Source organism: Pongo pygmaeus, chromosome 9 (genome assembly GCF_028885625.2).
Source record: "Pongo pygmaeus isolate AG05252 chromosome 9, NHGRI_mPonPyg2-v2.0_pri, whole genome shotgun sequence".
Classification (NCBI taxonomy): Eukaryota; Metazoa; Chordata; class Mammalia; order Primates; family Hominidae; genus Pongo; species Pongo pygmaeus.
This window is the reverse complement of record NC_072382.2, coordinates 31787703-31812400: the sequence shown is the minus strand read 5'-3', so window position 1 is coordinate 31812400 and position 24698 is coordinate 31787703. Positions and strand designations below refer to the sequence as shown.

Sequence of the window (24698 nt, the reverse complement as noted above, 5' to 3'; positions counted from 1 at the left end):
GTACAAATGATTCAATCCCACTTAACCAAACAGAGAACTAAGTTCTGGCTCTGCCATTGTGCAGCTGTGTGTCCTTGGGCAAATTGTTTAAGCTTTCTGTAACTCAGTGTCCTCATTTGTCAAACTGGGTGATATGATTTGGATCTGTGTCCCCACCCAAAGCTCATGTTGAAATGTAATCCCCAATGTTGGAGGTGGGGGTTGGTGGGAGGTGATTGGATCATGGGAGTGTTTTTGTTTTTTTTTTTTTTCAGACGGAGTCTCACTCTGTCACCCAGGCTGGAGTGCAGTGGCGCAACCTCTGCCTCCCAGGTTCAAGTGATTCTCCTGCCTCAGCCTACTGAGTAGCTGGAACTACAGGTGTGTGCCACCACGCCCAGCTAATTTCTGTATTTTTAGTAAAGACAGGGTTTCATCATGTTGGCCAGGATGGTCTCGATCTCTTGACCTCATGATCCACCCACATCAGCCTCCCAAAGTGCTGGGATTACAGGCGTGAGCCACCACACCCGGCCCATGGGAGTGGATTTCTCATGAATGGTTTAGTACCATCCCCTTGGTACTGTCCTTGCGATAGTGAGTGAGTGCTCTTGAGATCTTGTTTAAAACTGTGTGGCACCTCCCCCTTCTCTTGTCCTCCTACTTTCATTCATGCTTTACCTTCCCCGATGAGTAAAAGCTGCCTGAGGCCTCCCCAGAAACAGACGCCACCATCCTATCTGTACAGCCTGCAGAACCGTAAGCCAATTAAACCTCTTTTCTTATAAATTATCCAGTCTCAGGTATTTCTTTATAGCAATGTGAAAATGGCCTAACCCTGGGATTAAACATCGTATCTCCTCTTCAGACTGTTTCAATTTTTAATTAAATTAACACAAGTAAAGTGCCTGCACATAGTAATTATCTATAATACAAAATACGAACTCTTATCCCTGCCACTGCGTATAACATGCTCAATTTTAACAGCCTATTATCTGTTTTCCTATAATAGACTTAAGTCAAGGACTGCGTCTTGTCTAACTGTATCCACAGCACCATACAGTGGCTTGCACAGGGTAAGTGTTCAATAAATATTATTCGAGTGAATGAATAAAGGAAGGAAGGAATGGCTAATCCAAGCTTCTGAATTTCTTGAGATAAACAGTGTTTCTTTGAGCTGATAGTATACTTCTTTGCTTTCAGCTGAAATTAGGTTTTCCTTGGGCTGTAGTATATATACATGATTACTATAGGAGAGAGACTCATAGCCCTCTCTTTCCACACCATCCTGATTTTGCTTCCCTTCTTCCAGTGTCCCCTTCTATCAGAGAAGATGAGTTGCTAATACAGTTGGCCCTCCGTATTCACAGGTCTGACATGCATGGATTCAACCAACCATGGCTAAAATATACAGTATTCACAGGATGCAGAGTCCTGGAGTTCCATAGGGCCAACTGAGGGACTTGAGCATTTGTGGATTTTGGTATCTGCAGGGGTTGTGGAAACAGTTCCTCATGGATATTGAGATATGACTGTATGATTTGTCAAATTCCAGTAGTCATGTGACCCATAACTGGGTCTCTGTAGGGTCACTGTGCCTTCCAAAGACTATCTTCACTCACATGCCAATTCCCCCTCTTTAACTCCCTATCTCATCACTGCTGAGGAGGCAAATGGACTGAGTCTGCCCCCTGCAGCTGTCTTAGTCTGTTCTCACACTGCTAATAAAGACATACCTGTGACTGGTTAATTTATAAAGGAAAGAGGTTTAATTGACTCACAGTTCCACATGGCTGGGGAGGCCTCACAATCATGGTGGAAGGCAAATGAGGAGCAAAATCATGTCTTAAATGGTGGCAAGCAAGAGAGTGTGTGCAGGGGAACTCCCATTTATAAAACCATCAGATCTCATGAAACTTATTCACTATCACAAGAATAGCATGTGAAAGACCTGCTCCCATGATTCAATTACCTCCCACCAGATCCCTTCCACAACCTGTGGGGAGTATTACAATTCAAGATGAGGTTGGGGGGGTGGGGGGCGGACACAGAGCCAAACCATATCAACAGCTCTGGAGAACTCTCTTTCTTAGCATAGTCACATCACAGTGCTTAGATGTAAGCCACAGACACTAGCCTGGTGATTAAGGTGAACAAGGCTATGCTAAAAAGACACTATATATAGAAATAATAAATACCTAGGGTGATGGATACCCTAAATACTCTGACTTGATCATTACACATTCCATGCAAGTAACAAGATATCACATGTACCCCATAAACGTGTACAAATATTGTGTATCAATTAAAAAGGAAAAAAAGACACTAGAGAGTTCACGAAGTTGCTAGAAGGGCCAGGGGACCAAATGCAAAGCTAAACAGCCTAGAACTACAGGAAGACACATGGGCCCAGTGAGGACCCTGGGGTGCTATCAGATGCTACTAGAAGTCACCATTGACATGCCTGCCATTGGTGACCCTGGACCCTGATCCTCCTGCTCCACTGTCACCAGCAGAGAGATCATTGTCTGTCATAATGATAGAAATGTAAACTGAAGCCATCTGAGATCCCACCTATGAGAATGGCAAACATCCAAAATGACACATTCTGTTGCAAGGCTTAGGGAAAACAGTACTCTCACACACTGTGGGAAAAAAATGCCAAATGCATGGAGAAAACATCACAAAGCAAGGCTGGGAAGTGACATATGCACCCCTCTTTGACCCAGCGATCCCTCTCCTAGGAATCTACCTCGAAGATATACTGCAAAAATACTAAGTGATGTATGCCTAAGGGTAGTCACTGTAGTACTGTTAACATCAAAAGGATGGAATACATTCATAAACTATGGTAATCCACACAATGCAGTTACACGCAACCATACAAACAAATGAAGAACATGGTTTCATACTGACGGAGAGTGACCTCCAGCATATATTGTTAAGAGATAAAAGCAAGGCTAGTCACCAGGGTTCATGCCTGTAATCCCAGCACTTAGGGAGGCTGAGGCAGGCAGATCGCTTGAGCACAGGAGTTCAAGACAAGTCTGGGCAACATGGGGAAACTCCATCTCTACAAAAAATACAAAAATTACTCAGGCATGGTGGCACGTGCCTGTAGTCCCAGCTACTCAGGAGGCTGAGGTGGGAGGATTATCTGAGCCTGGGAGGCAGAGGCTGCAGTGAGCCATGATTGAGCCACTGCACTCCAGCCTGGGCAACAGAGTGAGACCCTGTCTCAAAAAATAATAAGAGAAAAAAGCAAGATGGTTAGCAATGCTTATGATATGCTATCTTTTGTGTAAGAAGGGGAAAAATATGTATGTATATACACATTTGCTTGTGTTTTCAAATATAGAAAACACATAAAAACAACAAACCTATTTGTATATCAAATAGGTGACATCACACAACACAGAAAGAAACTATATCAATTGATTTTAAAATGTAGCATTTTGACTGCACATATCAAGTGGGAGATATCGGAAGGTCAATAATCACCACAAAGAAGTAATTGCTAGAAGGTCTCATTTCACCCAAAGACACATTCATATCACCAGGACCATTTCCGAAATGTCCAGCTCAGAAGCCAGATTATCAGACTTGACTCTGTTCTTCCCTTCCCTCTCCTATCCCACCCAACAGATTCCAACGTGTGGTCAATTCCACTCTCAGATCCCAAATCCCTCTACCTCTCGCCATCCATAGAGCTTCTACCTTTATTAAGGTCCCCATTATTTCTCTCCTGCCTCTGGTCATGCGTGTCCTCCAATCCTTTCCCCATACTACAGCTAAAGAGAAAAATCTGCTTTCCCTTCTTTACTAAAAGATTTCCAATGTTATCAAAATATCTTCAGTATATAGCCTAAACTTTGAAGCACAGTTTGCAAAGCACTTCAGGATCTGGCTCTTGTTCCTCCCTTCAGATTGCTCTCTCTTAATCTTTTCTCATTCATTAATTCCCTCTCCCTCTCCCTCTCCTTCTCCCTCCCTCTCTCCATCTATCCAGGTCTCTCATCACATACACATTTCTCCTGCTGGACTGTGCTACTTGCACCTCCCAAAACCCATGCTTCCTCTTGCCACAGGACCTTGGCACATGTTATCCTCTGTGGCCTGACTTCTCCTCCCCATCCCCCTCACCTTGTTTGGTCTGCTTCTCCCATCAGCATGCTCACCACCTTCTCTAGTAAGTCTTCACTGACTTTCCTCCCACCTGCCCCCATTCCCATCCACATTGCCATAGTACCCCATGCTTCTCTATCATAGCACTTACTACACTGTATGGTAGCTGCCTGTTCTCCATATCCCCCCAGGCTATAAGCTCTGGGAATGCCGGAAGTGTGTCTTTTGTTTTATCATTGTATTCCCAGTACCTGACATGGTACATAAAGCTGCTCAGTCAGCTTGTTAAATGAATGAGTGAATGAATTCAAAGTTTTACAAGTTTAACACTGAAAAGAGTACTGACTCCTTTTATTCCTGTGCCTTTAGTTAGAATGGGCTGAATTGTGTCACTTTTCATAATCATGGCACCACAGCCTCCTGATGGCTGCCTGCTAGAATTCAGGCATTCAGCCTGTTCCTGTTCATTACCTCCAACAACATGAAGGCAACCTGAAGTCTCCCATTCCACACTCACCTGGGTGGATCAGGCAGGAGTCACACTCATTCTCCTCATTCCTGCAGCAAGGGATGGTATAACCCACGACTTCTTTCTTTCCAGGGCAGACACACTCAATCTGATCATATTCACAGCACTCCCGACACATGATATTCCACTCTGCTCCAGGGCAGGCTTCATTAATGACTGTGTACTCTGAAATGGAAAACCAGCAGGTGAGGCTAGGTCCTGGCAGGGAGTGGTAAGACTCTTGTTTGTTTGTTTGTTTGTTTTTGAAATGGAGTCTTGCTCTGTCGCCCAGGCTGGAGTGCAGTGGTGCGATCTTGGCTCACTGCAAGCTCCGCCTCCCGGGTTCACACCATTCTCCTGCCTCAGCCTCCCGAGTAGCTGGGACTACAGGCGCCCACCACTATGCCGGGCTAATTTTTTGTATTTTTAGTAGACGGGGTTTCACCATGTTAGCCAGGATGGTCTCGATCTCCTGACCTCGTGATCCACCCGCCTCGGCCTCCCAAAGTGCTGGGATTCCAGGCATGAGCCACTGCACCCGGCCCAGGGAGTGGTAAGACTCTTAAGTACCCTACTGCTAAGAGGCAACCTTGACCTATAAATGCATTGCCCTGCCCAAATGAGAAAGAAGACCCATGTGAATTCTTCCCAGGCCAATGTCTCCAAAATAGGGAGACCTACCCCAAGGAATATTTGAAACCACCCATGGGAGTGTAGATGAACTTTGTTATAACTGCTATTCATTTTTATTTTTATCTTATAAAAAAGAAATCAAGTTTCATCAATATATAATCAGGTGGATAGACAATAGAACCTGTATATAATTTATAAACCAGCACACATCTCTTAGGTGTCTATGCTAATTTATATTTTTGTTAGAATACATCAGGCCACTGTTTACGACTACATAGGTTGTGCACTGCACAGATCCATAGGTAGCCATCAAACTGCATGACAACACACTGCAGCCCAGGCATGTGGGCCATCAGAAAATTTGGAGACTAGTCTCCACACCAGGTCATTCAAGTGCAAGGCCGATTGCCAAGTAGAGACTATGTCATTTCTTCCAAACTTGGCCCCTCAGTTTTTCAACGTGCCATTTTCATAGTACCTTCAAAGTGAAAATCAACAGAAAAGACAAAAAGTACCTTAATTAGTATGTTTGGGAGAATTTCACTGTTTTACAATGGTGAACTCATTAGCCCAACTTCATTCAGGCGCCAAGTGCAACTGAGTGTTCTTTCTCATAAGAAAAAAAAAAAATCCCTTTCTGGGCAGGGTTTTTTCCTTCTCATTTTCTTTTTTTATATATACCTTCAGTAAAGAGACAAACCATCTGGCAAAACCTATGAGAGGAATCAGTCAGAGGCTGCCCAGAAGAAGTCAGGCTAAGAAACAGACCTTCTAGTTTTGATTTCCTCTTCTTTTTCCCCACTCTCTATTTCTAAAAATTTTGCACAAAGATGACAATTACAGCTGAAACGAACTGGATATTTGAGGAAGTGAATCTGGACAAGATCCCCACAAAACCTTCCCAAGAAACTCCAGGCAGGGATCACCAGCATGCTTCGTAGGCCCGCATAAATGAACTCTAGCACCTGCAGTGGCTTCTAAACCCTTGAATTTCATAGTTTCCTCCCCAAATTAGGAAGTGTGACACAGAGTTGATCACTCACAATTTTCCAAGTAGAGCCATTTAAAGAAACTATCATCATCTATCTTAGCCTCAGGTCATAAGAACATGCTGATATCATAGGAGGCAGCCAGTTGCACAATGAGGGACAGTTATTTAAATGGAATAAATTTAGTTTTATGAAAATTTGACTTTTTAAATCATTTTTCCACAAATTAGTAGACCAGAAAAGATCCTTACATTGGTGTTTGGGAATGAATGGCTACATCATCATAGCATAATCACCACTGAGATTTCTTTCCACCACTACTGTCTGAGCCCCTTCAGGGTGACCACCACGACTTACTTAGCTGCGCTTCCCATGTCTCTGATATTTTACTGACAAAGTGAATGACTTCTAAAATCTGGATGAGAATTTAATGGTTAAAAGCGAGGAACAGCAGAAGGAAACATAGGAGTAAATCTCCATCCATGATCTTGGATTTGGCTATGGATTCTTAGATATGACACCAAAAGCAGGAGCAACAAAATAAAAATGAATTAGACTTTATCAAAATTAAAACTGTTTGTGCAGCAAAGGACATTATCAAATAAGTGAAAAGACCACCCACAAAATGGGAGAAAATATCAGAAAATATTTCTGATAAAGGCTTGATATCCAGGACATATTTCTAAAACTCGTACAACTCAACCATAAAAAAGACAACATAGTTTTTTAAATGAGCAAATGACTTGAATAGACATTTCTCCAAAGAAGCTACATAAACAGCCAACAAGCACACGAAAAGATGTTTAACATCACAAGTCATTTGGGAAATGCAAATCAAAATCACAATGAGCTACCACTTACTAGGGTGGCTATGATCCAAACGAAGGGAAAAATGGAAAACAAGTGTTGGCAAAGAAGTAGAGAAATTGGAAACCTTGTATATTGCTGATAGAAATGTGAAATGGCGCAGCCCCTATGGAAAACAGTTTGGCACTTCCTCTAAAAGCTAAACAGAATTGCCCAGCAATTACACTTCTAGGTATAGATCTAAAAAATTGAAAACAGAGACTCAGAGATACTTGTATGCCAATGTTCATTCACAATAGCCAAAAGGTGGAAACAACCCAATTTTCCATCAAGAGATGAATGGATAAACAAAATGAGGTATATGGGCTGAACACAGTGGCTCACACCTGTAATCCCAACACTTTAAGAGACTAAGGCAGGCAGATCACTTGAGGCCAGGAGTTCGAGACCAGCCTAGCCAACATGGTGAAACCTCATCTCGACTAAAAATACAAAAAATTAGGCGGGAGCAATGGTGCACACCTGTAATCCCAGCTACTTAGGAGGCTGAGGCACAAGAATCGCTTGAACCCAGGGGCAGAGGTTGCAGTGAGCCAAGATGGTGTCATTGGACACCAGCCTGGGCAACAGACCAAGACTCTTGTCTCAAAATAATAGTAATAATAATAAATAATATAAAAAATTAAAAATGAGATATATGCATACAGTGGAATATTATTCAGCCATGAAAAGAAATGAGGAGCTGCTATGTGCTACAATGTAGATGAACCTTGAAATCATGCCAAGCAAAAGAAGCCAAACACAAAAGGACAAATATTGTCTGATTCTATTTAAATGCAATATCTACAATAGGCAAATTCGTAGAGACAGAAGGTAGATTAAACGTTACCAGGAGCTGGGGGAAAGCTGAATGGAGAGTTGTTGCTTAATGGTTACAGAGTTTCTGTTTGGGGTGGTGAACTAGATAGAGGTAATGGTTGCACAATCACAGGAATCTAATTAATGCCACAGAATTATACACTTAAAATGGGTAAAATGGCACATTTTCTTAGCCTTCTCTATCCTTCCACTCCTCCTCTGATTATCTGCACTCTGCTTTAATTACCCCTTAGCTCTCCCTTCATTGTACATTTATATCTTCCTATAGGTAAAATGTTTTTGTGTGTCCATAAACCCTAAGACCATGTTGACCACTCTGAATTTTCAATAAATGGTGATTGATCAACTATAACATGTCACTCTACTGATATTTATTACTGTACTACGTTATAACATTCAACTTCTTTCTCATTGCAAGTAAAATATCTAAAAATTATAACTCAATACAGCTTTCTCTTTTATATATATAGCTTCTTTTTAACATAGAAAAAAATCATATTTTCAAAGGCTGAGAGAATGAAGGGAAGCCATCCAGTTAGAAAGAATAGCATACCCAAAGGCCACAGGATGGAAATAAACACATATGCACAGGACAAAAACCAAGCTTGCTGGAAAGAAGCAAAGATTATCAATCCTGCGCAAGTTCTTTTTTACATCACATGCTCCTACCTGTGCCAAGTTTTCCTAGTGGAATGTGTGTTATTAATAATATGCTGCAGTTTTTTAAATCCATGTGGTATAGCCCGTTATTCAAATTATTCAAATTTTGGTAGTTGTGATACCAGAAAAGGGCACGTTTTATGTTATCTATATATATTACCACAATTTTTTAATTGCGAAAAGTCGGGGAGGGAGAGTAAGAGAGAACAAATTGGTTAGAGGCTCAAACATGGGAGTCAACAGACCTGGGTTTGGAATCTCCCTCTGCTACTTGCCTTGGCAAAGCTACGTTACTCTCTCAGCCTCAGTTTAGTACCCAGTAAAATGAGTACATTTTCTCCAATTTAGGCCTGTTGAAAATACTAAACAAAATAATGCATATAAACAGCTTAGCACAGCACCCAGTAGGTACTAAACATTCAGAAACTAATAGCTTACAAAGAAAAAAAGAAAAACAATAGAGAATGCCCATATTTCTCAAGGATATTGTTTTTTTGTATGTCAGATCAATTTCTTGCTTAAAATGGTCACCTTGCTTCCCACTGCTTTTGCAGTAACCCTCAAATCCTCTGCCACGGCCCACAAGGCCTTTGAGGCCTATGCTCACCCGACTCCGTCCACCTTTTTCTGGCCACTGTTTCCCACCTTCTCTCCGTTTCTCAAAACCACCAAGCTCTGGCCCACCTTGGGACTCCACATTTGCTTCTCCCAAGGCCTCCGTCTCAGGCCTTCCCATAAATGACGCCTGTTCAGAGAGGTCCTCCCTGGCCTTTCCCTCTGAAATGCACACCCCTTCCATCCCATCCGTGGTTATTTCTGTCTCACTATCCTATGTGTTTCCTTTCCTGGTCCTTACCACAGTTTAGAATCCTTTTCTGTTCTCATTTACCTGCTGACTGTCTGCCTCCCTTACATGCCTGTAAGCTAACAGGAGCCACATCAAACTTGTTCACCACTGCCAGGGCAGGGCTGGCTGGCACACAGAGGTGCTGAATAAATATCTGTTGAATGAATTCGGCCTGAACTTAAGAGCTACCCTTCCTTCACTAGCCAAATATTTCCATCCAGTGGGTTCAGCTTGGAGCCATGAGCCAGGAGAGCCAGCTTTGCCTCTAACTTCTTGATACCAGAGCTGGGTGCCTTTCCTCCCACAGCAAGGTATCTAGACATGGGGGTCCAGGTGGCCTGCCTTGGGTCCATATTTCTGGACTCCAGCCCCCACCCTGTACATATGTATGTTTGTTCCACTCTCTGAACAGCGAATATGCCCATGGGGTGTGGCTCATGCCTCACCCCCTCCCTCTATTCACCCTGCGGCAAGCACCACATCCTTCTAGGTTTTCTAAGAATTTTGTAAATACTAATAACTCAAGGGAGGACACCAACAGAATAAATAATTTGCAACTTTTATAAGATTCTGTACATCAACACGGAAGGCCATTTGAGGTTTGTTCCACTCCGTTTCCCCCTAAGCAGCAGATTCGTTCACCTCCTGCCTGTCACATACCAGGAGCCTCCATTTTACCCAGGAATTAATTCCCTAAAATAGCTTCATTGGCATTTCTCTTTACTCCAATGAGCAAGCCCACCTCAGCCCTCTTTACTCCATTACTATTTACTTTATAGATCAGATCCATTTCTCTTTACTCCAATGAGCAAGCCCACCTCTGCCCTCTTTACTTCATTATTATTTACTTTATAGGTAAGATCCATCTCAGTCTAGGGGAATGACCCTAGGGAATCCTGGCAGACGGGATTTTACCGATGTGACTAATTTAAGAATTTTGAGATGAGAGGCATATGCTGTAATATCCAGGTGGAACCAATGTAATCACAAGGAACCCCGTAAGAGGGAGGCAGAATGTTCAGAGTCAGAAAGGAGGTGTGCCAACAGAAATGGAGGTTGGAGTGATGTACTTTGAAGATGGACTGTAGGACCACAACCCAAGGAGGCAGGCAGCCTCTAGAAGTCTGAAAAGGCAAATAAACAGATTCTCCTGTGGAGCATCCAGAAGGAATGCAGCCCTGCCAACCCTTTGATTTTAGTCTTGTAAGATTCATTTTAGACTTATGACCTTCACGACTGGAAGGTAATATATGTGTGCTGTTTTAAGGCCCTAAAGTTGTGGTAATTTGTTACAGTATCAGTAGGAGACTAACATACTGGGACTTCTTGAAAGAAAGGTTAGCCCACAACAAGTCTTTGAATCACTCTGTTCCTCATTTTCCCCACTGAGCACAGTGCTAAGAGCAAGGGTGAATTGATAAACTCATTCTTTTGTTTTACAAGTATTTATTGGGTGTTGACTACGTCCTAGGCAAGAGATGGGGCGCTGGAATACAATAGAAAAAAAATAGACATCATCACTAGCCCGATGGTGCTCACAGTTCAATAGAGAAGACATTGGTCAAACGACCCCACAAATACGTAATCATAAACCACAACAGGGAAAACTTAGAATCTATAAGAATGAATGAGGGGTCATGAAGGGGCATTAGCACCAAATCTACCGACCTCGTAGGGTTAGGGAGGTTTAAATAAAATTACAGAAAGAAATCCATCTACAGCTATGCATCGCTTAATGACAGGGATACGTTCTGTGAAATGTGTCATTAAGCAATTTCATCGTTGTGTGAACATCAGACTGTATTTACACAAATCTAAGTGGCATAGCCTACTACACACCTACACACAGGCTACAAACCTGTATAGCCTGTTACCGTACTGAATACTATAGGCAATTGTAATACAACAGTAAGTACTGGTGTATCTAAACATATCTAAACAGAAAAAATATGATATAAAAGATTTAAAAAATGGAACAGCTATATAAGGCACTTACCATGAACAGAGCTTGCAGGACTGGAAATTCCTCTGGGTGAGTCAGTGAGTGAGTGGTGAGTGAATATGAAGGCCTAGGACATCACTGTACACTACTGTAGACTTTATAAACACCATACACTTAGCCTACACTCAATTTATCAAAAATATTAGCTTCAGTCATAAATTAACCTTAGATTTCTGTAACTTTTTAATTTTATAACCTTTTTTTTTCTTTTTTTTTTGAGACAGAGTCTCGCTCTGTCACCCAGGCTGGAGTGCAGTGGCACAATCTCGGCTCACTGTAACCTCCGTTTCCCAAACTCAAGCGATCCTCCCACCTCAGCCTCCCAAGTAGCTGGAACTGCGGGCATGTGCCACCAGGCCCAGCTAATTTTTGTATTATTTTTGTAGAGACAGGGTTTCATCACATGGCCCAGGCTGGTTTTGAACTCCCGGGCTCAAGTAATTCACCTGCTTTGGCCTCCCAAAATGTTGAGATTACGGGTGTGAGCCACTGCACCCAGCCAATAAACTTTTTAGTGTTCACTTTTTGTGTCTTTTACAACAGCTCAAAACACAAATACATGTACAGTTGTACAAAAATATTTTGTTTTTATTCTGTATGCTTTTTTCCTGTTTTTAATTTTTTTTTTTTTTTTTTTTTTTTTTTTTTTTTTTTTACTTTTTAAGCTTATTTCTTGAAAACTAAGACACAAACATACATATTAGCCTAGGCCTACACAGGGTCAGGATCACTGGTCCCACATATGAGTAAGAACACACAATATTTGTGGTTCTGTGCTTGCTTATTTCACCTAACATGATAACCTCCAGTTCTATCCATGTAGCTGCAAATAACAGGATTTCATTCTTTTGTATAAATAAATAATATTCCCTTATATATAGGTACCACATTTTCTTTCACCAATCATCCACCGATGGGTACTTAGGCTGATTCCATATCTTGTCTATAACAAATAGTGCTGCAATAAACATAAGAGTGGAGATGTCTGTTTGATATATTTCCTTTTGGATATATTCCCAGTAGCGGAATTGCTGGATCACATGGTAGTTCTATTTTTAGTTTGCTGAGAAACCTCCATACAGTTTTCCATAATGGCTGCACTAATATACATTCCCACCAACACTGTACCAGGGTCCCTCTTTATGTCTTCACCAGCACGTTACTGCCTGTCTTTTTGATAAAAGCCATTTTAACTGGGTTGAGATGATATCTCGTGGTGGTTTTCATTTGCATTTCTCTGCATTTTTTTCATATACCTGCTGGCCATTTGTATGTCTACTTTTGAGAAATGTCTACTCAGATCTTTTGCCCATTTTTAAATTTAATTAATTAATTAATTTATTTTTAAGTTCTGGGGTACATGAGCAAGATGTGCCGGTTTGTTACATAGGTAAACATGTGCCATGATGGTTTGCTGTACCTATCAACCCATCACCCAGGTATTAAGCCTGGCATGCATTAGCTCTTTTTCCTAATGCTCTCCCCCAACCCACCTTCCTCTGACAGGCCCCAGTGTGGGTTATTCCCCTCCCTGTGTCCATGTGTTCTCATTTTTCAGCTCCCACTTATAAGTGAGAACATGCAGTGTTTGGTTTGCTGTCCCTGTGTTAGTTTGCTGAGGATAATGGCTTCCGGCTTCATCCGTGTCCCTGCAAGGGACATGATCTCCTTCCTTGTTATGGCTGCATAGTATTCCATGGTGTATATGTACCACATTTTCTTTGTCCAGTCTCTCATTGATGGTTTTGCCCATTTTTAAATCAGATTTTTTTTGATACTGAGTTGTTTTAGCACATTGTATCTTCTGCTTATTAATCCCTTGTCAGATGGATAGCTTGCAAATATTTTCTCTCATTCTGTGGTTGTCTTTGCTGTGCAGAAGCCTTTTAGCTTCATGTATTAATAATCCCAGTTGTCAATTTTTGCTTTCATTGCTGTGCTTTTGACGTTTTACCCGAAAAATCTTTGCCCAGATCAATGTCCTGGAGCATTTCCACAATGTTTTCTTTTAGTAGCTTCATAGTTTCATGTTGGATTTAGTTTTTAATTCATTTTGATTTGATTTTGTATATAAGAAATAAGGGTCAAGTTTCATACTTCTGCATATAGATATCCTGTTTTCCTGGCACTATTTATTGAAGAGACTGTTCTTTCCCCCATTGTATGTTCTTGGTACCTTTGTCAAAAATGAGGTGGCTATAAGAAATGTGGGTTTGTATCTGGGTTCTCTATTCTGTTTCACTGGTCTATGTGTCTACTATTACGTAAGCACCATGCTGGTTTGGTTACTACAGCTTTGTAGTGTACTTTGAAGTCATAGTGTGATGTCTCCAGCTTTTTTTTTTTTTCTTGCTCAGGATTGCTTTGACTATTCAGAATCGTTTGTGATTCCATATCAATTCTAGGATTGTTTTTTCTATTTCTGTGAAGAATGTAATTGGTATTTTGATTTAGAGTTGCACTGAATCTATAAATTGCTTTGAGTAGTATTGTCATTTTAATGGTATTAATTCTCCCAATCCATAAGCATGCAATATCTTTCCACTTTTTGTGACCTCTTTAATTTCTTTCATCAGTGTTTCATAGTTTTCCTTGTATAGCTCTTTCACTGCTCTGGTTAAATTGACTCCTAGGTATTTTATATTCTTTGTAGCTATTGTAAGTGGGTTACTTTCTTGATTTGTTTTTCAGATTATGTTGGTGTATATAAATGCTACTGATTCTTATAGGTTGATTTGTATTTTATGACTTTACTGAATTCATTTATCAGTTCTAACAGTTTTTTGGTAGAGTCTTCAGGTTTTTTTTAAATATAAGATTATTTGGTCTGCAAGCAAGGCTAATTTGACTTCTTCCTTTCCAAATTGGATGTCCTTGATTTCTTTCTCTTGTCTAATTGCTCTGGCCAAGACTCCCAGTATTATAATGAATAATAAAAGTGGTGAAAGTGGGCATCCTTGCCTTGTTCCCAATCTTAGAGGGAAACCTTTCCTTTTTTTTCCCCATTAAATATGATATTGGCTGTTGGTTTGTCACATATGGCCTTTATTATTTTGGACTATGTTCTTTCTATGCCTAGTATTTTCAGGGTTTTTATCATGAGGGGATGTTGAATTTTATCAAATGCTTTTTCAGCATCTATTGAAATGATCACATGGTTTTTGTTCTTGGTTTTTTTGAAGCATGTATCATGTCTGTTTATTTGCATATTATTTGAATCATCCTTGCATCCTTGGGATGAATCCCACTTGATCATGGTGAATGATCCTTCTAATGTGTTGTTGAATTCAGTTTGCTAGCATTCTGTTGAAGATATTTGCATCTGTGCTCATCAGTGATATTAGCCTCTAGTTATCTTTTTTGCTGTTGTTCTATCCTCATCTGATTTTGATAATAGGGCAATGCTAGCCTCATAGAATGAGTTTGGAAATATTCCCTCTTCAATTTTTTTGGTAGAGTTTAAGGATAATTGGTATTAATTTTTCTTTAAATGTTTGGTAGAATTCAGCAGTGAAGCCATCAGGTCCTGGTCTTTTCTTTGATGGGAGATTTTTTATTACAGCTTCAACCTCGTTACTCATTATTGGTTTGTTGGGGTTTTCTATTTCTTCCTGGTTCAATCTTGGTAGGTTGCAAGTGTCCAGGAATTTATCCATTTCTTCTAGGTTTTCCAATTTGTTGAATTATAGTTGTTCATAATAGTCTGTAATAATTCTCTGTGTTTCTGTGGTCTTGGTTACGTCTTTTTTCATTTCTAATTTTATTTAATTGGGATTCCTCTTTTTTTAATTTTAGCTAAAGGTTTGTTGATTTTATCTTTTCAAAACACCAAATTTTTGTTTCATTGCTCTTCTTAATTTTTTTAGTCTCAATTTAATTTATTTCTGCTCTGATCTTTATATTTCTTTCCTTCTACTTACTTTGGGATTTTTTTTGTTGTTCTAGTTCCCTGAGGTGCATTGTTAGGTTATTTGAAGTCCTACCACTTTTTTGGTGTGGGTGTTTATTGCTCCAAACTTCCCTCTTAATATTACTTTTGCTGTACCCCATAGATTTTGGCATGTTGTATTTCCATTTTCATTTGTTTGAAGAAATTTTTAAATTTCTTTCTTAATTTCTTTATTGACCCATTGGTCATTCATAGGCACATTGTTTAATTTCCATGTATTTGCATATTTTCCAAGGTTCCTCTTGTTATTTATTTCTAGTTTTATTCCACTACGGTCAGAAAAGATAACTGATATAATTTCAACTGTTTTGAATTTGTTGAGAGTTGCTTTATGGTCTATTCTGGAGACTGTTCCATATTCTGATGAAAATAATGTGTATTCTGTAGCAACTGGGTGAAATCTACTGGGTAAATGTCAGTTGGGTCCATTTAGTCTACTGTGTAGTTTAACTTCAATGTTTCTTTATTTTTTGACTGAATGATCTGTCCATTACAGGGAGTGTCCCCTACTGTTATTGTATTGCAGTCTATCTCTCCCTTTCGATCTATTAATGTTTTCTTTATATTCTTGGGTGCTCTATTGTTGGGTGCATAGATATTTATAATTGTTATATCCTCTTGCTGAATTGACTTCTTCATATTATATAGTGACGTTCTTTGTCTCTTTTCACACCATTTAACATGTATGCTATTTTATCAGATAGAAGTACAACTACTCTTGCTCTTTTTTGGTTTCTACTTGCATAGAATTTCTTTTTCCATCCCTTCACATTCAGTCTGTATCTGTATAAGTGAGGTGGGTTTCTTGTAGGCAGCATATAATTGAGTCCTGTTTCTTATCCATTCAGTCATTCTATGTCTTTTAATTTTGGAGAATTCAGCTCATGTAAATTTAGAGTTGTTATTGGTAAGTAAGTACTTACTATTGCCATTTTGTGGCTTGTTCTGTCTTTGGCATGTAACTCATCTCTTCCTTTGTTCCTTTTTTACTGTCTTCCTTTGTGGTTATGGGTTATTCTCGGGTAGTATGTTTGAATTCATTGCTTTATCTATTACAGATTTTTTTTTCATTGAGTTACCATGAGGTTTACAAAAATATCTTATAGATATAACAAATTATTTTAAACAGATGACAACTTACCTTAGATCACTAAAAAAACAGGAACAAAGAAAGAAAACAGCTTTTAAAAAATTCTACAATTCCATCCCTCCCACATTTTAACTTTTTGTTGTCTCAATTTACATATTTTTACAGTGCCTATTTCATAACAAATTGCTGTACTATTATTGCTTTTGACAGATTTGTCTTTTAGGCTTCATACTAGAGTTATGAGTGAATGACCCACCACAATTTTAGTATTAGAGTATTCTGGGGTTATCTGTGTATTTAATTTTACCAGTGGGTTTTATACCTTCAAAAAAATTTTTTTTGCATGTTAGTGTTTTTTTTTCTTTCAGATTAACTAACTCCTCTTAGCATTTCTTGTAAGATGGGTCTGGTGGTGGTAATTCTCTCAGCTTTTGTTTATCTGAGAAAGACTTTATCTCTTTTTCATATTCAAAGGGTAGTTTTGCTGGATGCCATATTCTTGGGTGGCAGGGTTTGTTTTTTTTTCAGCACTTTGAACATGTTGTCCTCCTCCCCCATGACCTGAGTGGTTTCCATTCAGAAGTCTGTTGTCAGACAAATTGGAGCTCCTTTTATATGTTATTTGCTTCTTTTCTCTTACTGCTTTTAGGGTCCTCTCTTTGTCCTTGACTTTTAAGAGTTTGATTAGCATGTGCCTTAGGGTAGTCTTATTTGGGTCAAACCTGTTTGGTGTTCTCTGACCTTCCTGCATGTGGATATTTATATCTTTCTTAAGTGTGGAAAGTTTTTTTGTTCTTTTTTTCAAATAAGCTTTCTATGCTTTGCTCTTGTTCAACTCTCTCTCGGATACCAATAATTCTTAGATTTATTCTTTTGAGGTAATTTTCTATATTGTACAAATCATCTTTGTTCCTTTTCTTTCTTTTTTCTCCTCTATTTTCAAATAGCCTGACTTTTTTTTTTTTTTTTTTTGACAGATTTTTGCTCTTGTTGCCCAGGCTGGAGTGCAATGGCGCAATCTCGGCTCACTGCAACCTCCACCTCCCAGGTTCAAGCGATTCTCCTGCCTCAGCCTTCTGAAGTAGCTGGGATTATTGGCCTGCACCACCAAGCCTGGCTAATTTTGTATTTTTAGTAGAGATGGGGTTTCTCCATGTGGGTCAGGCTGGTCTCGAACTCCCGACCTCAGGTGATCTGCCTACCTTGGCCTCCCAAAGCACTGGGATTACAGGCGTGAGCCACCATGCCCAGCCTCAAATAGCCTGACTTTGAATTCACTGATTCTTTCTTCTGTATGATCCATTCTGCTGTTGAAAGCCTCAAATAAATTTTTCAGTTCAGCAGATGTATTTCTCAGTTCCAAGATTTCTGTTTGGTTTCTTTATTATTATTTAATCTCTTTGTGAAATTTTTCTGATAAATTTCTGAATTAATATTCTGTGCTATCTTAGAAATCACTGAGATTCTCTAAAACTGCTATTTTAAATTCTTGGTCAGAGCTCACATATTGCCATTTCATTAGGGTCAGTCACTCTCCCTTGTTTTGTCCATTTGGGGAAGTCATGGTTCCCTGTTTGCTGTTGTTTTTTGTGCACATCTTTGTTTTTGCATTGAAGGATTATTTATTTTAGTCTTCTCTGTATGGCTTGTTTTATTTTTTATTGGGTATATTTGCTTAGAGATTCTTTGTAATTTACCTATTGAAATCTTTTTTTTTTTTTTCCTGCTGAGTTGCTACTTCTTTTTGGCCAGTAGATGGTGTCTTAAGCCCAGATTTCCCTTGGCTCTAGTAAACAAACAGAACACTGCCTGTTCCAAATTGGGGAATTCCCAAAAGGAATATCCCAATAGTTTTGAAAGGCTGGCTAGGAGTTCATGCCTGGGGAACTTGTGGATGTACCTCCTGCAGCATAGTGCCACCGAATCACCACTCTGATTGGGGTTTCTTTTGGCTGCGTTAAAGAGCAGAGTTTCCAGGGCCGTGGATGGTAGTCCTTTCTTTCTCTGGCTTGTTTCTGGCTGTTGCCAGGGATATTTTTCCCTTCAGCTACTTACAATGGTTTCTGTGCACTTTGAGGCAGGAAAGGATCTCTTGTCAAAGAACCCAAGATGGTGGGGAAGCTGGTTATCCACCTCAATATCAGTTTTTCCAGTGTAGAAACCATGAGTCAGAAGAAAATTTTCAACATGCTTTGTGTTGGGAAGACTGTGGAGAGGGACATTATGGATATGGAAGTTCAATTCTCTTACCATCTGCTCAGAGTTTTTTCTCTTCTCTGTGGCCCTTGAAACTCAGTCATCCCCATATTTGAGTTCTGGGACTTTGCTGCTGAAAATCTCAGTGCTATATATTTATTTTTGGTTTTGTGTCAGGAGAGTGAAGCTAGCTTGCTTCTATGCCACCATTTTGGAAGCAGGAACCTCCATTATAATCATTTTTTTTTTTCTTTTTTTTTTTACTTTTACTTCAGGTTCAGGGGTACATGCACAGGTTTTTTTATGTAGGTAAACTATGTATCATGTGGGTTTGGTGTACAGATTATTTCATCACCCAGGTAATAAGCATAGTACCTAAGAGATTTTTTTTTATGCTCATTCTCCTCCTGCCCTCCACCTGCAAGTGGGCCCCAGTGTCCATTGTTCCTTTGTTTGTATCCATGTGTACTCAGTGTTTAACTCCCACTTATAAGTGAGAACATGGAGTGTTTGGTTTTCCGTTCTTGTGTTAGTTGGCTTAGGATAATGGCCTCCAGCTCCATCCATGTTGCTGTGAAGGACATATCATTTTTTATGGCTGTGTAGTATTCCACAGTGTATATGTACCACATTTTCTTTATTGAGTCTACCGTTGATGGGCATTTAGGTTGACTCCATGTCTTTGCTATTATGAATAGTGCCCTCTATTAAAAAATTATGAGAACACCATCATATATGCAGTCTGTCATTGACCAAAATGTCATTATATAGCACATGACTACATTTGCAAAAATAAAACCAGTTCCCAGCAATATGGAGGTGATGGTTTGGGTGATTTTGTAACTGTGCTCCTTCCCCTCTGGTTTGATAAATCCACTATCCCTCTTTCTCTCCCAGCTTGAGCAGAGACAGAAAAGTACCCCCAAAAAATGAATGTGTAAGAAATAGATACATGAAATATATTTTGAGAAATATTTCAAGTTAACCAGCTAAAGACATTTTAAAATGCAATAAATAGACAAGAGCAACATCTTGTTGCTTGCATTTATTTTTTTCCATTTATCAGAATTACATTTGTGAAAGGGCCACATTGGCCATTTGGCTTCAGCTGTACAAATTTCAGGGAACTTCAATGTGGTGCTAAGGGCCAGTTCCAGAAACTAGGATTTAGAGCAATATCAACAGCAGTAGAAATTATTGAATGTTTTCTTACATGTATGCTAAAGCAATTTAACATTATTTTAGCTAAAATGTTTTTAAATTCTTAATGCAATTTAATCTTAAAAATGATCTAGTTAAGTTGCTAATAAATTTTATTTTAAATTAAAATTATTTAATCCAACTCCTTCACTTTATCAGTGAAGAAAAGGGTGAAGTAGGGAAGAGTTGGTCTTATTTATTGAAACAAAGAGAAATCCAAAGAATCTTTTTTAGAGAATTAATTCTGGGAGAAAAGAGGGGTTCACAGAATTCCAGAGGTAGGGAGAGGGGCAGTGAACAAGCCTCCTACTTAGGGGGAAAAAGCTGGGCCAACTTGCAGTTTTGCCAGCTACTGGAATTGAGCAAACTTTACTTTGCTTTTCACATTTAAAGGCAAAGCCTTATGAAAGCTGCAAATAAATTTTATCTTGTCGGTGCTTCCCAATGAATAAGCACAAAGAAAACACAAAGAACTCATAGACTCCACACTGGGATAAACCAAGGCACTGAGAAAACAAGCATATGCCCATGATCACACAGCAAAATCAAGCTTAGAGAGTTCTAGGTGCTACACACATTCATTCATCACTAGCTCTTCCATTGGATAAAATATTTTTTTCTTTATCAAACACTTAAGACTTCATTTTTAGAGCAATTTTAGATTCACAGCAAAATTGAGAAGAAGGTATAGAAATTCCCCACATACCCTCTCTCCCACAATTGCACAGCCTCCCCATTATCAACATCCCCACTAGAGCTGTGCATTTCTTACAACTGATGAACCTACATGGACTCATCATTATCACTGGAGCCCACAGTTTACATTAGGGTTCACTCTTGTCTTATACATTCTGTGGGTTTGGAAAAATGTATAATGACATGTACCCACCATTAGAGTATCCTACAGAGTGGTTTTACTGCCCTAAGAATTCTCTGTGCTCTGCCTATTCATCCCTGCACAACCCTTCCCGTCCCCACCCCTGGAAACAGTACACTTTTTATTCCCCCAAAAAAAAGAGTTCCTTGTGAAAATGTTTGGAAAATGAAGGAAACTCTAAATAAGGAAATTAAAGGTATTCAGAAAAAAGTCAACATTTTGATGTCTATCCTTCAAGTCATGTTTTCAATGGGCATATATATCCACATGTAGGTATTAACAAATGTATAAACATAGAGTCTTATTATCTCTCAAAATTGGTAACATGTTTTATTTTAGAAATTGTTTCTTTTCTTGTATCACGAACGTTTTCTCTTGGCATTGAATAGTCTTTATACGAAATTTTAAATTGCTGCATAATTATTCTATGTGTTCAAGTGCTCCCCGATCCCCTCTTTAAAATCAGGATAAAAAAAATATTAAGAGAGTTGCAAAGTATTTTGGCATCATAAGTCCAAACACTTCTCTCAACTTCCATGGTTATGGGCAGCAGTCCTGGCATCTCCTATCTCAAGTGGGAAGTCCAGTTATATTAGTCCAGCCCTGTTCCTTTCAGAATTCACTTTGGCAAATGTAAGACATTTAACCTCTTGGTCCTGTTTCATCAATGAGAATAGCAAGTCAATGAAAACAATGCTGACCAATTGGCACAGGTTCAGCTTTCATATATTTGGTGAACAAATGAATGAATGAGTGAGTGAAAGAAAGCTGTCATCATCATCATCATCTTGCACAGCCCCTCACCAGGCTGACAAAATGTGCTTTACAACTATCCAATACTGGTCCTTTTCTACTGCTGACAAATGCAGAAGCATGTAATCCCTCAAACAGCAGGAGCTTAGCTATGCAGAAGGACAGGAGCAGCAAATGTGCCCCTCAGGCACAGTCTGCAAGTACAATGTTTTCAACATTATATTTTAAGAAAATATGTTGCCATGATGGCTGTTAAGGTCAACCTGAAAAGACTCTGAGGATTCTGCATAAACACAAGGGTCAGGCTGTTACAGACCGAATAGAAACATCAGATGTCAGACTAAAGGCCCTGGCCAAGACCACCCCAGAAGGTGGCAAAGAAAGACACTTTTGTCATGTGCCTGCTCCTCTTCCTTGATGTTAAAACCTACCTTTGAGTCCACCAAAAACCCCACAGCTCTCCCTTCTAACCACATTTAATTAAAATTTCTACTGAGGTTTTATTTTTACTGTCTGAATTCTATAAACCTTCTGAGACCAGAGGGAGAAAAAAGGACATAGGAATCAAAGAGAGATACAACTAGGCAGCTTGGGCTCCTCACCCATCCCTACTCACTGCCCCCTCGTCTTGTGCTGTCTCAATCTCTGGTATTGATGTCTAAGCAGCACACAACATTCCTAACCGCTGGAGGATCTGACCACTGGCTCCATGGGGCTGATGACAGCAACAAGGCCAGGCAGGAATGATGAGACTGTGAGTCAGAGGCGACAGATTGCTTGCTGGGGCCCTTGGTGATTCTATCCCTCCCCCTGAGCTTTTGAGAGCCAACCTGTCACCAAGTGACCCTCAGTCTAGCGTGGCTGGATCTCAACCTAGGTGACCTCAGTCTTCTCCTTCCTTCTCACAGCTGCTCCTGTTAACAGCATACTGATAGCTGGAGAGTCAAGGCCATCATCACCCCCACTTTGGGTGCCAAGAGTGATAAAACTTTCAATGCATTTGCTAGAAATCTGATTTTTCATCATGTACCCTGAGGAGAGGTAGAGGATCGAAAATGAATGTGTTGCTTTCTTTCCTTTCTCATCCTTTATTAAGCACACTGTCTTACACTGTGGCTTTTCATTCATCCTCCTCTACTCCCAGCACCCACTAAGGATATATATGAGCGCTTGACACATACCAGCTCATTATATTCTCATAACCACCCTTTGAAGTAGGTTATTTTCTTCATTTAGCAGATAAGGAAACAGGGTAAATAAATTGCCCCAGGTAACACAGCTTTCAGGTGAAAAGAAAGATCAGAACTCAGCTTTTTGGGGCCAAAGCCTTGCTCTTTGCAACACAATAATTGGTTCTTGAGAGTTCACACCTCTGACTTTACAGTTGAAGAAGAAAGCAGCATTGGTGAGTAGAAACATCCAGAAATGAGGCTGCCCAAATTTGAATCCCAGCTCCACCAGTTCCTAGGTGGCCTTGGGCGAGTCACTAAACTTCTTAGTTTTCTCGTCTGTGAAATGTGAGTAATAATAGTACTTCTTCATGGTTGTGATGAGCATACAAAACCTAATAAAAGGAAAATGGTTAGGGTGGGCATGGTGGTTCATGCACGTAACTCTAGCATTTTGGGAGGCTGAAGCTGGAGGATCTCTTGAGCCCAGGAGTTTGACACCAGCCTGGACAGCATAGTGAGACCCTATCTTTAAAAAATATAAAAATGAGCTGGGCATAGTGCCATGTGCCTGTAGTCCCAACTACTCAGGAGGCTGAAATGAAAGAACCACATGAGCCTGGGAGGTCGAGGCTGCAGTGAGTTGTGATCACACCACTGCACTCCAGCCTGGGTGACACAGTGAGACCCTGTCTAAAAAATAAATAAAAAAATAAAAAAAGGAAAGTGGCAAGCAGGATGCTCAGTAAGCACTTAGTGTTATCATGTTTAAGATCAACAATCATGCTCTGAGTCATATCAGTAGTCTATTCAAAACAGAGCTGTGCTTCCAATAGTCACACCAAAGGAAAGTTTAGGGGAGATATTGTTATACTCTGAAATCACTGAAAATGGTTGATGAATAATCTGTTTCAGATACTAATAGCAAACACCTTCACAGCACTTTCTATATACCAGACACAGTTCTAGGTTGTTCATCTATATCATCTCATTTAATCCTTACAACAACCCTATAGCATAGGGACAATTAACACCTCTATTTATAGATGAGAAAACTGAGGTCCAGAGGGGTTAAATACTCACAAGTAGTAAGTAGCAGAGACAGGATTCAAATCCAAGTAGGCTGTTTCCAGAGTCAGAGAGCATTAACCATCATGCTGGTCTGGCTCTCAGGTATGTCATTCATCATTCTGAATGGCAACAACAGCAATAAACTTACATGGAGAGCTTGCTCTGAGCCAGAAACCATGCCGAGTGCTTTCCGTGTGTTTCTCTGTGTTCTTTCATTTAGTCCTCACAATTGCATCACTATCTTGTATTTTATGTAAGAAGAAACCAAGGCACAGAAAGATTAAGTACCTTAATCAAGGTTACACAGTAAGTGGCAGAGCTGGGACTCAGTCTGTGTGCATCAGAAGCCCATGTTCTCATTTACAACACACTCCCCAGACCACCTGTATTGAAACTACCTGGGATGCTTGCTTAAAAGTCTTATTCCTGGACCACAGTCCAGACATCTTCCCTCAGAATCTCTGGAGGTGGGAACTAAGTCTCTGCCTTTCAAATAAGCATATTCCTTTGAAAATCACAGTCCTGTGATGCTGCTTTTACTATTTCCAGGAGAATGTGTTACCAAAAAGGCACCTTCCCTCCAGTCTCTGTAAAGCTGTACTTTGCATTGGTTCTCCCTTCCCACTTGTCTAAAGATGAAAGATAATAATCCTGACTTCCTAGTGGCCTTGAAAGGGATTCTGATCTTCTGGGCTATACTCTGGACCCACATCCATGGAATCCGCCCCTCCTTTATGCTGCTGGACAACCATGGACAAGAAACCTTGCCACAGCATTTCCCCAAAGCCTCAAGAGGATGGAGGCACAGGGATGAGATTATTGATGTCACTGCAGTTGAAAAAAACACAACGAGCATGAAGGGTTTTTGAAGAAAAAAATGCATATTTGTCAGACATTACCATTATTCTCTGCAGAATAGAAAAAGACACAGATGGCAAGGGAACGAAGGAGGCGAGATGTAATG

The 24698-nt window shown here is 39.9% G+C and overlaps 1 protein-coding gene across 2 annotated transcripts in view; it reads right to left on the bottom strand.

The window, feature by feature from the left end:
• Positions 1 to 24698, bottom strand: part of PAMR1 (peptidase domain containing associated with muscle regeneration 1) — a 97555-nt gene that overhangs the window by 61108 nt on the left and 11749 nt on the right. For both annotated transcript variants that reach the window (XM_054440811.2, XM_054440812.2), the window contains exon 2: positions 4622 to 4798. In XM_054440811.2, coding sequence (XP_054296786.1) covers positions 4622 to 4798 — 177 coding nt within the window. The remainder of the gene's footprint in view (positions 1 to 4621; positions 4799 to 24698) is intronic.